The sequence below is a fragment of the Marmota marmota genome, unplaced genomic scaffold (assembly GCF_001458135.2).
Source record: "Marmota marmota marmota unplaced genomic scaffold, marMar, whole genome shotgun sequence".
Lineage (NCBI taxonomy): Eukaryota > Metazoa > Chordata > Mammalia > Rodentia > Sciuridae > Marmota > Marmota marmota.
This window is the reverse complement of record NW_026000174.1, coordinates 28,805,048-28,818,895: the sequence shown is the minus strand read 5'-3', so window position 1 is coordinate 28,818,895 and position 13,848 is coordinate 28,805,048. Positions and strand designations below refer to the sequence as shown.

The following is a 13,848-nucleotide window of genomic DNA, read 5'->3' as shown; positions in this document are numbered from 1 at the left end:
AAATTTTGCTTGGACTTAAAATATCACCTGGATCAAAAGGTATATAATCTCAACTAAACCCATATAAAAGAGCCCTCTTTAAGGTGCAGTCTAAAAATTATGAATGTTGATTAAATATTAATAGAATTATGATAATAAGAAAAGATTATTGAGCATTATCCTCTTTTCTCCTGGGTAGTAGTGTAACTCTTCTTCTGGAAAAAATAAATTCAGTTGTGGTATTTTATAATAGAGTAAAACAACAGCAGCAAAAATAGCTTTGTACACTTTTAAATGAGAGAATTTATCCTAAGCTGCCTTTCTGAATTTGTAATATACATATGTTTTTAATTATATGTATACAAATAATTAATAATTTGTATTTTAACAGATTCTTCCTGCATGGAAAAACTACTTTCAAAGGATTGGAAGGAAAAAATGGAAAGACTAAACACCAGTGAACTTCTTGGAGAAATTAAAGGTACAATGTAAAAGATATCAAATATATCAATGCATAGATGTTATTTTATATAACAATATATTTGTTGTTCTATACTAGAACATTAAACTCTTACTTTTACTACATGATAAATATATAATGTGTCCCTGAAATTTTATTCTTTATAAGGTTTATGAATGAAATTTATGCCTACCTTTGGCATAAGTCCATGAACATAGAATTTATAGAATATATTGCCTCATGAATTTGTGTAACAAAAATATGAGAAAGAAAAAAGTTATATCAAAAAGTGAAGAGCTATTTAAGGTAAAGATATTCTTAGTAATGATTCTTAAAATCATATTGGCCTAATTTATGAAGCCAATTATTAATTTGAATTTCTTCTGATAAAAGAGTTTACCTGTAACACCTTTAAAAACATTTATACAATACACTGTACATTTATAGAATATATACTTATACAGTGTACAGAATACAGAATATACAGTGAATTCTGGGGCCTGTTTACAGGCCTATTAACATCCTGGCTCTGTGACTTACTAAATGAGTGTTTTTTGGTAGACCACCAAATTTTTCTACATTTCGTATTCCTTATCTTTAAAATTAAGATAATAATGTACCTATTTCACAGGCTCATCAAGAGACAAATACATATAATGCTCTTAGAACTATGATACTTGTCACGTAAGAAAGTACTCATGAATGTAAGTTGTGGTGGTTCTTATTTTAATATGCCCACAGGGTCATAGGTTGATTAATCTCAAACAGTTTCATAAGATTTAGCATTTCATGATCTCAGATGCAGATGAGAATAAACATCTTTATTTTTAATACATGTGATTGGTGTCATTATTTTATTATTATTATGTATGTGATTGATATTATTTTTAAACTCTCTCTTGTTGATTTATTTATGAAGATGAAGTACTGTATCCCTAGTGTGGTGTATCATGAAAGGAATATATCATTCATTAATTCTATCAGTCTTTCCTTACACAGAGATAGTCATCACTCTGATTCATACTAACAATTTGGGAACTTCTTTACATTAATTTTATTAATTTAACATTCAACTGTAGGTGAATATTCCTGTTGGTTATGGATAGTTTCTCAATAAGTATTTAATAAATACGTTCTTTTAGATTTACTATAAAACCATTGCCTAGTATTAAGGCATGGTATATTCAACTCAAACATAAAGACAAGAAAGTCATCTTTTCCCCAATGAATAATTAATAACTCATTCCTTTAACTAATAGTGTCAAAATCAAGTAGAAATTGAATATTATTTTGAATTTCACTGCTTCTGTTTTGTACTCATAAAGGCCATTTGCTATTTTGGAAAAAAAAAAAAAGAAACTCAACTTATAACTGACGGGTAGAAAGAAAGTCATTAGTGACATATTCTCTATCCAGCTGCAATAACATGGTGTGTGCTACTTTGCACGTCATTCTGTGTTTTCTTCCCTTTCCAAAGCCATTGGTTTTATAACAGTTAGAACAGAAATGGTTTATGCAAAGGCAAGCTTTTGCCAGCATGAATGGTGGGTGTCTTGCTTTCTCTTGGTAATGTAGAAGCTAACACTAAGTTTTTATACTTCAAGGTATCTTTTTCTTCCTGTATTTCATCTTTCTTTATATTTAAATCTAATTATGAATTAAATATCCCAAAACTGTACATGTTTTAGATGCACAAAATTTATAAATCTCAGAAGTGAGATACTTGAAAAATTAGGCTTTTCAAACTGAATTTATGTGATACGTGAACTTTCAGTTGTATGCTATTCTGAGTTTTGTGGGCATAAAAGAATACTGAATTTCCTATTTTGACTTATTTACATTTTGCCTCTTCTTACATTTTAATATTTTGTCATCATGTACATTATACAGAAAAGATAACTATAATATGTTAATTTAAAAATGAAAAAAATGACGCATCCTCATATAGTTTCATGTAACCACTGCTAAAACTCAGCATACTTTTTTCTAGGTAAGACCAAGTTGATTATTAGTCAACTAAAATTGTTATCATTATTCTGAAAATTTAAAGTAATCTAAATGATGTATTTGGGGAATATGTACTACTGTGGATTAACAGTATTTAATATAACTCAAACTATGTATTTTAATAAGTCTTATTTCCCTTGATTACAAAATTCATGTGTATTTATTTGTAAGAAACAGAAAAACATGCAAAAGAAATAAAATTGTTCTTTAATTCTGCAAGTATTTTATCATTTATCCTTTCAATTTTAACTTACACACACACACTTATATATATTAATTTTTCCTATTAGCATCATCCTTATACTATTCTTTCATAATCTGTTTTCACCTTAATGATATATCATGAATTTCCTTGTGATTAAGTAATCTTCTAAAATATTTTTATTGGCAGAAAATGAGATTTTCATAATTTAACTGAGCCTTGTATTCAACACTGAGGTTTTTAAAAATTGTCAGTATAAAGCATGTCTTAAGCACAGATGACTTTTTAGGAAGATTTTTCAGCCTATTAGTGGTCATTTCATATATATATATATTTCTTCTTTTGGGGTATCAGGGATTGAACTCAGGGGCACTTGACCACTGAGCCACATCCCCAGACCTTTTTTTTTGTATTTTATTTAGAGACAGGGTTTCACCGAGTTGCTTAGTGACTTGCTTTTTGCTGAAGCTGGCTTTGAACTCATGATCCTCCTGCGTCAGCTTCCCGAGCCGCTGGGAAAATATATTCTTAAAAGTGAAATTCCTGGGCCAAAGAATATGTTCTTTTTAAAAAGACCTTTGCCCATTATCCTATAGAAAAATAGTGTTTTGTATTCTCACTGGTAGTATCTGCAAGTGTTTTTTCTTTTGCCCTTAATAGAAAAAAAAATTCTTGCTAGTTTAATGGGGGCAGAGGCACATTGTTGTTGATTTAATATGAAGGGTTTTTTTTTTTATTATTATTGGTGAGAATGAAGAGCTTTACATAAATTCATTTGTTATTAAACATCTGTTTCTTCATGAACTGCCTATGTACGTTGATTGTCCATTTTTTTCTTTAAATGTCTTGTCTAGTTCTTATTGTATGAACTAGAAAATATATATAGCAAGAATATGTAGTAAGAATTCTTAATATATATTTTAATATTATTAAGCTTCATATTGCATTTTTTATTTGCTTTATTTTATTATTTTGTTGTCAGTCTTTCCATTCATTTTAATTTAATTTTTTCTGTTGGGAATTTGTTTAGAAAGTTTTCTCCTGCCCTGAAATTAGATACTATTCTGCTCTATTTTCTTTCAATTAGTTGACTCTTTTTTAAAACATTTAACCCCTTAATTCCTCTTGAATATATTTGGATGTATAATGTCAACTAGAAGTAGAACTTAATTTTTTTCTTGATCAGTTAACCAAGGATCTCTCTTCTACTTATTAAATTCTTCCTATCATATCCTCTGAGTTGAAATAACATATTTCATTATACTCTGATCATGTATTTTGAACATATTTTTCAGAGTTTGGGTCTATTCTATTTATCTATCTAAATTTTTATTAGTACTATGTTATACTAATCATTGTAACTTTATAGTAACTTTCCTAATATCTTTCCTAATTTTTAAGGTATTTTCATATTCCTTCAAAATTTATCTTCAATTTATTTTATTAATTTGTTAATTAAAGTCCCAAAGTGATTTTTTTTAAAAAAAAATTACATTTCTATCAAATTTAAGGGGTGAATGGACACCTTATAATATTATTCATAATATTAAATGTTTCCATTAAAAATAATGTATTACATTCTTACATGTCCCTGAATAATGTTTTATTTTTAAAATACAGTACATTATCTTTAATGGTTTCCCTTTAATGTTTACTATTTTTGCTTGCCTTTATGAATGAGATTCTTTATTTCATTTTCTTTTTATTGCTTTATTTAATGATTCTACTGAAGAATTTTGCTTATTTATTTTACTGGTTTATTTTATAATTTCCCTCTTTATTGAACTTATTAGATATATTTCAACTGATATGTGTGTTTGTGCTCCTACTTCCCTTATTACATTGCATAGAATCTCAAGAATAATACTAAGTGATAGCAGATATTTTAGCATTGTTTTTAATTTATTATATTCTTTTTAATATTTCACATTAATTATTCTGTTGATGATTGATTTAAGGTATTATTTTTTGTTAAAATATCATTATGTAGCAATCATAATACAATAATAATAAGTGCTGGAGAGGATGTAGGAACAAAAGGTACACTTATACATTGTTGATGGGACCACAAATTAGTACAACCAATTTGGAAAGAAATATGGAAATTCCTCAAAAAAATAGAACTAGAACTACCACCATGCCTTTTCCCCCTTTACTTTGCTTTAGCTCCCACATATGAGAGAAAACATTTGACCCTTGATTTTCTGAGTTTGGCTTACTTAGCACAATATTCTTCAGTTTCATCCACTTACTGGCAAATGACTTAATATTCATCCATAATTGAGAAACATTAAATCAATCACTTCTTTTTATAGATTTTACTTAAAAGTGCTTTTACATAAAATTCTTATGTCTACATGATAGGATTTGGATTACTGCTAAAATTTGGGAAACACCGAATCGGAATTTTCAATGAGTCTGTGACTAAGTCTTTTGTAATGTTTTTATTGTCTATATTTGAGGTGTTCAGCAAGGTCTTTTTATATACATATGTATATTGAAACAATTACTACAGTCAAGCAAATTACCATATCCATCATCTTTTTCTATGTGTGTGATAAGAATACCTAAAACCTCTCAGCAAATTTCCAGTGTACAATGCAATATTATTAACTGTAGTCCTCATGTTGCACATTAGACTTTTAGACTATTTTATCTCATGTAACTGCAACTTTATACCTTTTCACCTACTATTTTCCCCTTCTACCTCACCCCTGTTTGGTAATTACCATTCTTATGTATAAGAGAAAAATCCCATCCCTATCCCCTACCATTTTTTCCCCCATAGGTATCCAGCTTTCTAGTAGCAGCAATAGTTAGAATGCTATAATTGGCACATATAAAACAGCAGCAATCTCAAAGTGGGCTTCAAATTAGTTTAACATTGTTTTAAGTATTGCATATAATTTTATTGTTAAGAATTTAAATGAACTATAACATAAAATGTTTAGACCTTTTCCTTGGTCTGAAGTATTATGTGCCAGTCAGGGAAGTTCTTGTGATCAAACTCGTAGGGCCTCATACATGTTAAGCATGTGCTCCCCAGTCCAGGGCCACTACATTTTTAAGGGATCTATCATCATCTTAGAATTTATTAAAATAACTAAAGTTGAAAAGAATCTTGAACATTTACTATGAATAGTAATTAAAAACATAGGGTGATTTGGCCTAATACATTTTATCTGGTTTGAAGTTTTGTTGGATATAAGAGGGTATTTTAGGGAGTTAAGGGAACAGGGAACTTGTTCTTAGTAAACAAAAGAACTTTAGAAGAACTTATTGCTACCTGGACATTGATAAAATCAGACTGCAGTAATAGAAATTACATAAAATATAGTAGTGAATGAATGAATGAATAGCTGGATGAAGGGATGAACTAATAAATAAAATCAATAGAAATCTGGCACTAGAAAATTTTAAAAGAGACATGGTAGAGGATGTACCTATTTTAGTGAAATGTTATTTTCATGACCTTCTAAGGTTTGTTCCAAGTTGATACTCAAGTTTATTATAAAATTAGAAAACTAATTTAAAAAATAATCTTTTCTTGTCAACAAGTAATATGGCAATATATTTTGTAAGGTTCTTATTGTTTACAAAGTAAACAAAGTATAAAAAATCCTATAATTTTTTGATTCCTATAAAAAACCCAGTAAGGAAAATATTAATATATTAATTTAACAAATGAACAAAAAGAAACAGAGAATTAAGTACCTTATCTAGAGTCACTCAGAAAGTTGTGGGGGTAGGGTTTGATCTTTATTTCTGAAGCCTCCGATTAGTAGAATAAGGAGTAGTTCTCAAATCCTTCAAAACCTTAGTGTTTTCAGCATGATCAAGGGGAAGATAGACACACAAACTAAAATAATTCCATGTTTACTCCTTTCTATATAAATGAGACAGTATGGCAAAGCAGAAGTGTATAAAGGTAACATAGCATCTGTCTGTATGGTATTTAGGGTTGGTCTATGCCTGAATGAGAGATGGGTAGAGAATCGTGGCAGAAAAATACAAGTACTGGTGGGGTCCACAGTTGATCTGTCTGTATTAGTTTGAGTTGTACCAAAGAAATTAAGATGCTAGGGGAGTTATGGTTATGAGACATTCTTAAACGTAATGGTGATGTATTAGACCACGTCTAGAGCTTTGAGGCTTATCCTCTATCACTGTGGATGGTTTTAACCTTCTGTGGTTTATCTGAGAGATTCTTAGTCTCCTTGATTTGCATATAAGCCCCTCTTGGGCTGTGACTGGCATCCCCTCCTAGGTGTGAAGGCGCCTCCCTGGGCGGTATGCCAGGGAAACAGTAATGTTGGTTGTTTGAGTTAGCACAAACTGTGCTTGTGTTTGTCAAACACACAGACAATAAGAGAAAAAAAATATTATGTGATATGAACCAAATAAGGAAAATAGTGTATTCTTTCCTTAGTCGTTAATGATTAAATATATCAGTGTATACATTTAAGGATTAAGGTAGATGGGCATAAATGTATACTTTCCTACAGTTTAGAGAAATGACAGTCTTTTTCTGACAGAAGAAAGTGGCAAAACAGACACTTTTAAATGTATTCTACAAATTATTCCCAATGTTTTCCAAAACCACCACTGAAACACAGTTATTATAGCTCAACTAATATGTCTGAGGGATTTGGTTCAAGAGCCTAAATAATATTATCATAGTTCACTGTTAAAGACTGGAAGTATTACTTTGTTACTTTGTTAGGTTTGTTATTAAAGAAGAAATAAAATTAAAAACTGTATTACATCAAATAGTACAAGCATATCATGGTTTTGCTTGGTGTAAATACTGAATTAAGAATGTGAATTTATTACAACACTGCTTCTAAGTGCTACTGAGGGCCTGGTTTCATTTTTAGTTTTGATTACCAATATAAATCTTCAGAGGACAGCACAAATAACACAGAAGTCATGATTTTTTTCAGTGCATGAAGTATCTTTGAACGTCAAATACTGTAAGTTATTCTTGAAATAACTTAAGCAATGATGTTATCACCATAGAATCAGAATGGATCTAATAGCATTTCCATAGAATTAACATTCTCTATCATGGGTTACTATCTTAGATGTCAATTCTCTTTACTAGTTGTTTTTATACTAAGTACTTTGATCACTTATTCCATACACTGTTTTTTTCTACAGAATACTCTGTTTAGGAATAGTAATTCACAGTAACTGCTGCCTTCTCTTGTAATCACAGAAGGACTAGAATGATCTTACAAGAGCTATGACTGTATCCTTAGCATACTCATTTATAAATGAGCTTTTCTTGAATTCTCACTTATAAATTTACAGTAGTTTTTTTCATTTGGGGGAACTTAAGAAAAAAAACTGGAAAGCTTAGAGGTGAAAGGGGTTCAACAGTAACTGATGTTTAGATTTTATTTTATTTTAAATTTTTTAAATTGCCATTTTTAAGACAATGCTGTATTGCTCTGGACACCAGCTCATGAAAGAGACTGAGAGCACAAATGTTGTTTTCTTACTTTCCCACTTGTATCAAATAATGTAGTAGGGTGTTTATCACTATTTTCTGTACCTACCTGTGTAATTGTAGAACTTCAGAATAATATCCAGAATTATAGACTCTCAACAAATTAGAGCTGGAAGCACTTTGTACCTTATGTAATCCAACTCCTTATTTTCCATGTGTTGACCCCAATATCCAGAAAAGTTAGTGCTCTAAATCATAGTAAATTCCTAAGAAAGAAACTTGATATTCCTCCCAAATAAGATGTTTACCCATTTAACATAGCCTTTTGATTGTCTTATGATCAACAATGAGTAATAATTGTAGAATCATGGACTCCTTTGACTAACAACAAATGTACACAACAGCTAGTTTTATAAATAAATATATATATGCATTATAACACAGGAACACCCATAGTTTTTTAATTATACTACTTTGCATGAATGTAGACATTTCAAAGCTCTCCTTTGTACTCTGTTATAAACATCTTTTACTTCTTTTGAAATCTGTGTGATATACATAAAGCAATTAAAACCTCCCCCTACTTGAGGTTGAAGACACAAGGTCTTCTTAATTAAAATTCAAACAAAAGCTACTGGCAAAAATTCCTACTATATGATTAAGGTCTAAAGTATTATGATACATTAGAATCATTGTTAACTGTTAGGATTAAAAGAAATCGATATGCTGGGGAAAAGATCAGTTGAATCTAATTAGTGAAACCAATGTTTACATAAAAGAAAATACTGAAGTTTAATAACAGGTTCTGGTTATAAATATAACACTGGCTCAAATGAGTTTTCATTGTTATTACATTGACCACATAATCATATTTTAAGTTCATTAAACAAGAATCTGAAATTTCTTCATGTAGTTAATTATTATAATTTAAAACATAAAACTTTAAAATCATATCTGATTTCTAAATTTTCAATTATAAAACTTACTATATGTAAAAATATTATCAATTATAAAATATTCCTATTGATTCCTTTTCAAAAAGATGAATTTTAGCAATAACCATATCCTAGAGTGAGAAAGGGGCAAACTTGGTTAGAGGTAAAAAGATCCAGAGTATTCTGAAATGATTATGATTGCATTAAATACATATTAGTCTATTTGATGATATATCAAAATAAAAAGGAATACATTTTGATATAATATGAAAACAAGAGATTTTACATTTTTCTTCCTTGTTGCTATGATGAAAATAAACAATATACCAGCATAGAGAAGAAAAACTTACTAATTGCAGTATAGATTTTAGATAAAATGAAGGTTATTAGCAATTTCCTAGAGGCCATTCAGATTGCTTACCAGGAAGTGGTAGCTAGTAGGACATCTGTAATCCTCCTGTGTGGAATTAGTGAAAACATACTGGAGCTTTAATGATATATGTTAGATTTAAGCTGATGGGGAACTTTTCTCTATCAAAGTAAGTATATTGAATACAAACTACTTTTATGTCAGTATTAGTGTATACACCCAGAACTGAAAGTAACTAGCATTTGTACTTCCATCCATACTTGCAGGCATACATACCTATAGATTGGAGTATGACTCATAGTGGAATGAGAGATGACAGAGAAAGAACAAGGGGAATCTGGGAGTGAAATGTGTTTAGGCAAATTGATGGAAACTTTTCTTATGAATTGGAGTGATCATTTCACATTTTTGGGTGGTAAGTTTCACCTCATTTTTTGTAGCATTCTCCTATCTCCATGAAAAAATGAGAAAATCTGAATGTTAAGTGAAAATGTCTCCCAAGGCATAAACTTAAATCTGACTTATATTTATTATAGTGAGAAAGATGGGGATTTAGAAACTTTTAGCTTAACTTCTCTAAAAAATACCTGAATGACTGGTTATTGAAGATTAGATAACTTACTGAGGATTAGAATATCTGGAATATCTGGAACTATCAAGAATGGAAGAGAAACGATAGAGAGAGAGAGAGAGAGAGAGAGAGAAATTATGTGTATATATACATATATGTGTATATATATATATATATATATATATATATATATATATAAATTCATGCAGTAGATTATATATTCACAAGAAATTACTTGTAGTTTTCTAGTGGGAATAAGATCAAGAGCGTTGATTATATGCTACTGCCAACAGGGACTTAGGACCATTTGTTACCTCTTATATCACAAATTATTTTGTAGGAAATGATTACACATATATAAGATTTTTTTATTTGTTCTAATTAGTTATACATGACAGTAGAATGCATTTTAGTCATGTGTAAGATTCAGAAGAAGTTCAAACTAAAAGTCCAACTAACTGGTATTATCAAACATGTCAAGTTTACAGTATAGTTTATGTTTACAATATTGCTTAACCAAAATGATATTCAATTTATTGATAAATAAACATTTTTTTCAGATAAGTGAGGCCTGGTGAATACTATCTTAGGTAGCATCATTTCCATCTTATTATAAAAGATAGTTTAGCTATTTATGAGTCCCAAGTCCTTTCAGTATTATTAAATTTCCTTGTTTACGCACAGGTCAAATTGTCTTATCCAAAACTTTTAAGATGTTTTTCATATAATTTTGGCTCTGGCATTTTGTTATAATGGAAGCTAAAACTTAAAAAGTCTTTGTGTTAAAATGGGATATTTACATGTAACACTTCTGGACACATGGTTGGTATAAATTTTCTTTACAACTGTGAGCCGTGAGATTTACTTTATATGCATATATTTTAAAGTCAATGCAGAAGTTGTTAGTAATAGTAGTAAAAATAGTAGGAAAACTTTAAAAAATGTACTAGTATTAATTTGCTTTAATTCAATTTAGCTTCTTTCCTTTGAATACATGTATATGGCTTTAAAATATACCTTTGTGCTGATTTTTATATACAACTGATTCTTAGAAGAAAAATGCATGGGATAGTGTTAATCTCATGTTATTTTTGTCTGTGGAATGCACTGTGTTTAGCACCCTAGGTCTGAGGGTGTGCCCTGGGCATTTCCTTAGTCTAGAGTTAGCTCTTGACCAAATTCTCAGGGGGTAGCTGTGTCACATAAAGAACTGGCCCATGGTGCTAGACCTCCCACACTCTTAGTATTTAGGTCATTTGTCTGAATTAAAAAAAAATTGCTAGGCTAACCACTTAATAAAATGTGTATATTTTCACCCAAATGGTATTTTTATGAATAAGAACCTTGAAATAAGCATAAATTGTACATTATTCTCTACATTTTAAAATGTGTTGCTACTGTTGGTAATTACCACTGAGTGCATATTTAATGCACTGAGGAAATTTGATGCAATTATTCCGTTTATTTGTGATTCCCCTACAATCCAAATGTCTGCATTAAACTATTGAAAAAGAAAACTACAGAGAATTTAGGTCATTTAAAAAATGCACTCATTTTCTGAACTCTGGCAGTAAACTTCTATCACACTAACCAAGATAAAATTAGTATGGGCCCGACATTGTAAAGGATAGGGTTCCAAAGTTTAGGTAATTTTAAATAAAATTATCTTTTAAATATAACCTTAAAAGAGGATGGGCCAAATGCAGGACTACCTTCTTATGGAAGTCAATGAGAGATGAGTACAACAGAGCTCAAAATTTAGCTAGTTTAACTTGAGACAAATTATTTTTCCTCAGGCCTCTTTTCAGCACTTAGGAGTTGATTACACCTGGAAATGGATTGAATAGACACAAGTTGGTAGCTTTTAGAGAGTCTGTACAAAATGACAGAAACCACAGAGAAAGGTCTAAGTCTGTCTCTCTCTGCCATGAGTGCCTGGCATGTTTTAAAGCTCAGAGAATTTGGGTACTGAAAAGGATCTCTAATGATGAAAGGGTCTGAACATAAGAAAAGTGCAAGAGGGGTACAGCTTTTGTAAGGTCCACTTTTTATTTTCTCCTTTGATCATAAACTAGTAAGAAAAGCACACACGTTTCACGGAAATGATCCAATATCATTAAAATGGTTTTGCCAGGGAATAGGATAAGGCAGAAGAACACAGATAATAAATGGGAAGGAGGAACTCCACATCCATTTTGCTCAGTAGGCATCATTCAGTGTTAGTTCTCTTTCAACTGTTTGTTATATGTGTTTTGATAATGTTCTTAAATATTTCTCTATGGTGGAGAACAGATTTAAAATGAGATTTATCCCATGCTTTAAAAAGACATTTCTTCATATAATAATGAGAGACCTGTGTTTTCAGATTTAAAGCAGAGTTACATTCCTATTAACATTTGTTTAAGTAGACTTCCATCACAACAGGTGCACAATTATTTTTATGAGTAAAATATTATCAGCCTTGAAAATTAGCCAGGGCAAAATGCAAGTTGTCTGATTAAATAATCAGAGCTGATACTTAAAATACATTTGATTTCTACAGGAATTTTAAAATGCTCTGTACCAGTCTTTTATTCTAATATGCAGAGGGGGTTGTAATTGTTTGTAGTATGTAAGTAGTAGCTTGTATTGTAACTAGTTTGATATACTTCAAAAATTCAACTGACATTATAAGACAAACTATTAAATATAACATTTAATATATTAATATGTTATATTTAATTTATCAATGAAGTGGTAGTATGCTCCATATTCAATCAGTAAAAAAAAAAAAGTAACTTTTTCCCTTTGAAGACTGTTCTGCATTCAACTAAAAGGCACATCAGATTAGAAAATTAAAATCTAGCATATGTTCTTTTAAATTTAATTTGTGAGCGTAAAAATAATAAAAACATATATTTCAGTTTATAAAATGTGTAGAACAAAAACTGTGTACACCAGAATTACTGATTATCTTGGTGAACAGTAAAGACTCCCAAATGTTTTTTTTTTTTTAAAAACAACAACAACAACAACAAAAAAAAACCCAAACCACTGCTTGCCCCCTCCAGAAATGAACAGAACAGGAAGCTTCTCTGGGAGGCAACTTCACAGTGTTTTAGAAGTACTACAACAGTGCAGCTGTTAGAAACCAATTAAAGGCAGGTAACTGTTTGTTTTCATATCTAAATCTGTTTGTCAATCAGGGGAATGCAGTGAATCAGGAGAAGGGATCTCAAATACAAACCACAGAGTAAGGCAGAGCATCTGGAATGGGTCCAAGCCACAAGAATTAGGGCAGGAGTATAGATGGAATCAAATTCATGCATGTGCACGTGGCCCCCGGCTTTGACCATACTTTTTAAATAGATTCAAAAGTAGAGATTATTGGAGAAAAATATCAGTTTTCTGTTGAGAGCAATAAGATTTTAAGATTTGTTTGAAACCATGTAGTTATTTATTAAGATTATTAAGAAATCTTCTACAGATCTTTACAAATATAGGGCATTTCTAATATTGCTTGTAAAGTACCTTTTTAAATGAAGATTTTAATTTATTTTATAGTTTGGAAGTACATTGAGATATACCTTTGACCATATTATAAACAGGTAGGTTTTTACTACTTTGAAATTCATTTATACTCACTTCCAGCTTATATGGCTGTTTATGAAGAAACTTGTTTTATCTGGACTCAGGAACACATTTTCACTGCAGTTAGTAAAACCACCTATACTGTTCAAACATGCAGTTGTTGTGCTCAGGTTGCAAGATGTCAAGAGACAGTGAAGTATACAAAGAGTCCTTTACATATGTCTATATGGCTAGAAGTTTTTCCATGCTGAAATGTGGGAAAACCTACTGAGAACCTGAAGTTTAAGTTGGTAACATCAAGA

The 13,848-nt window shown here is 30.3% G+C and overlaps 1 protein-coding gene across 11 annotated transcripts in view; it reads left to right on the top strand.

Annotated features, from left to right (window-relative positions):
* LOC107158126 (SRY-box transcription factor 6) overlaps positions 1-13,848 on the top strand; it is a 290,105-nt gene that overhangs the window by 53,380 nt on the left and 222,877 nt on the right. For all 11 annotated transcript variants that reach the window (XM_048788408.1, XM_048788410.1, XM_048788414.1 and 8 more), the window contains exon 2: positions 371-460. In XM_048788408.1, coding sequence (XP_048644365.1) covers positions 371-460 — 90 coding nt within the window. The remainder of the gene's footprint in view (positions 1-370; positions 461-13,848) is intronic.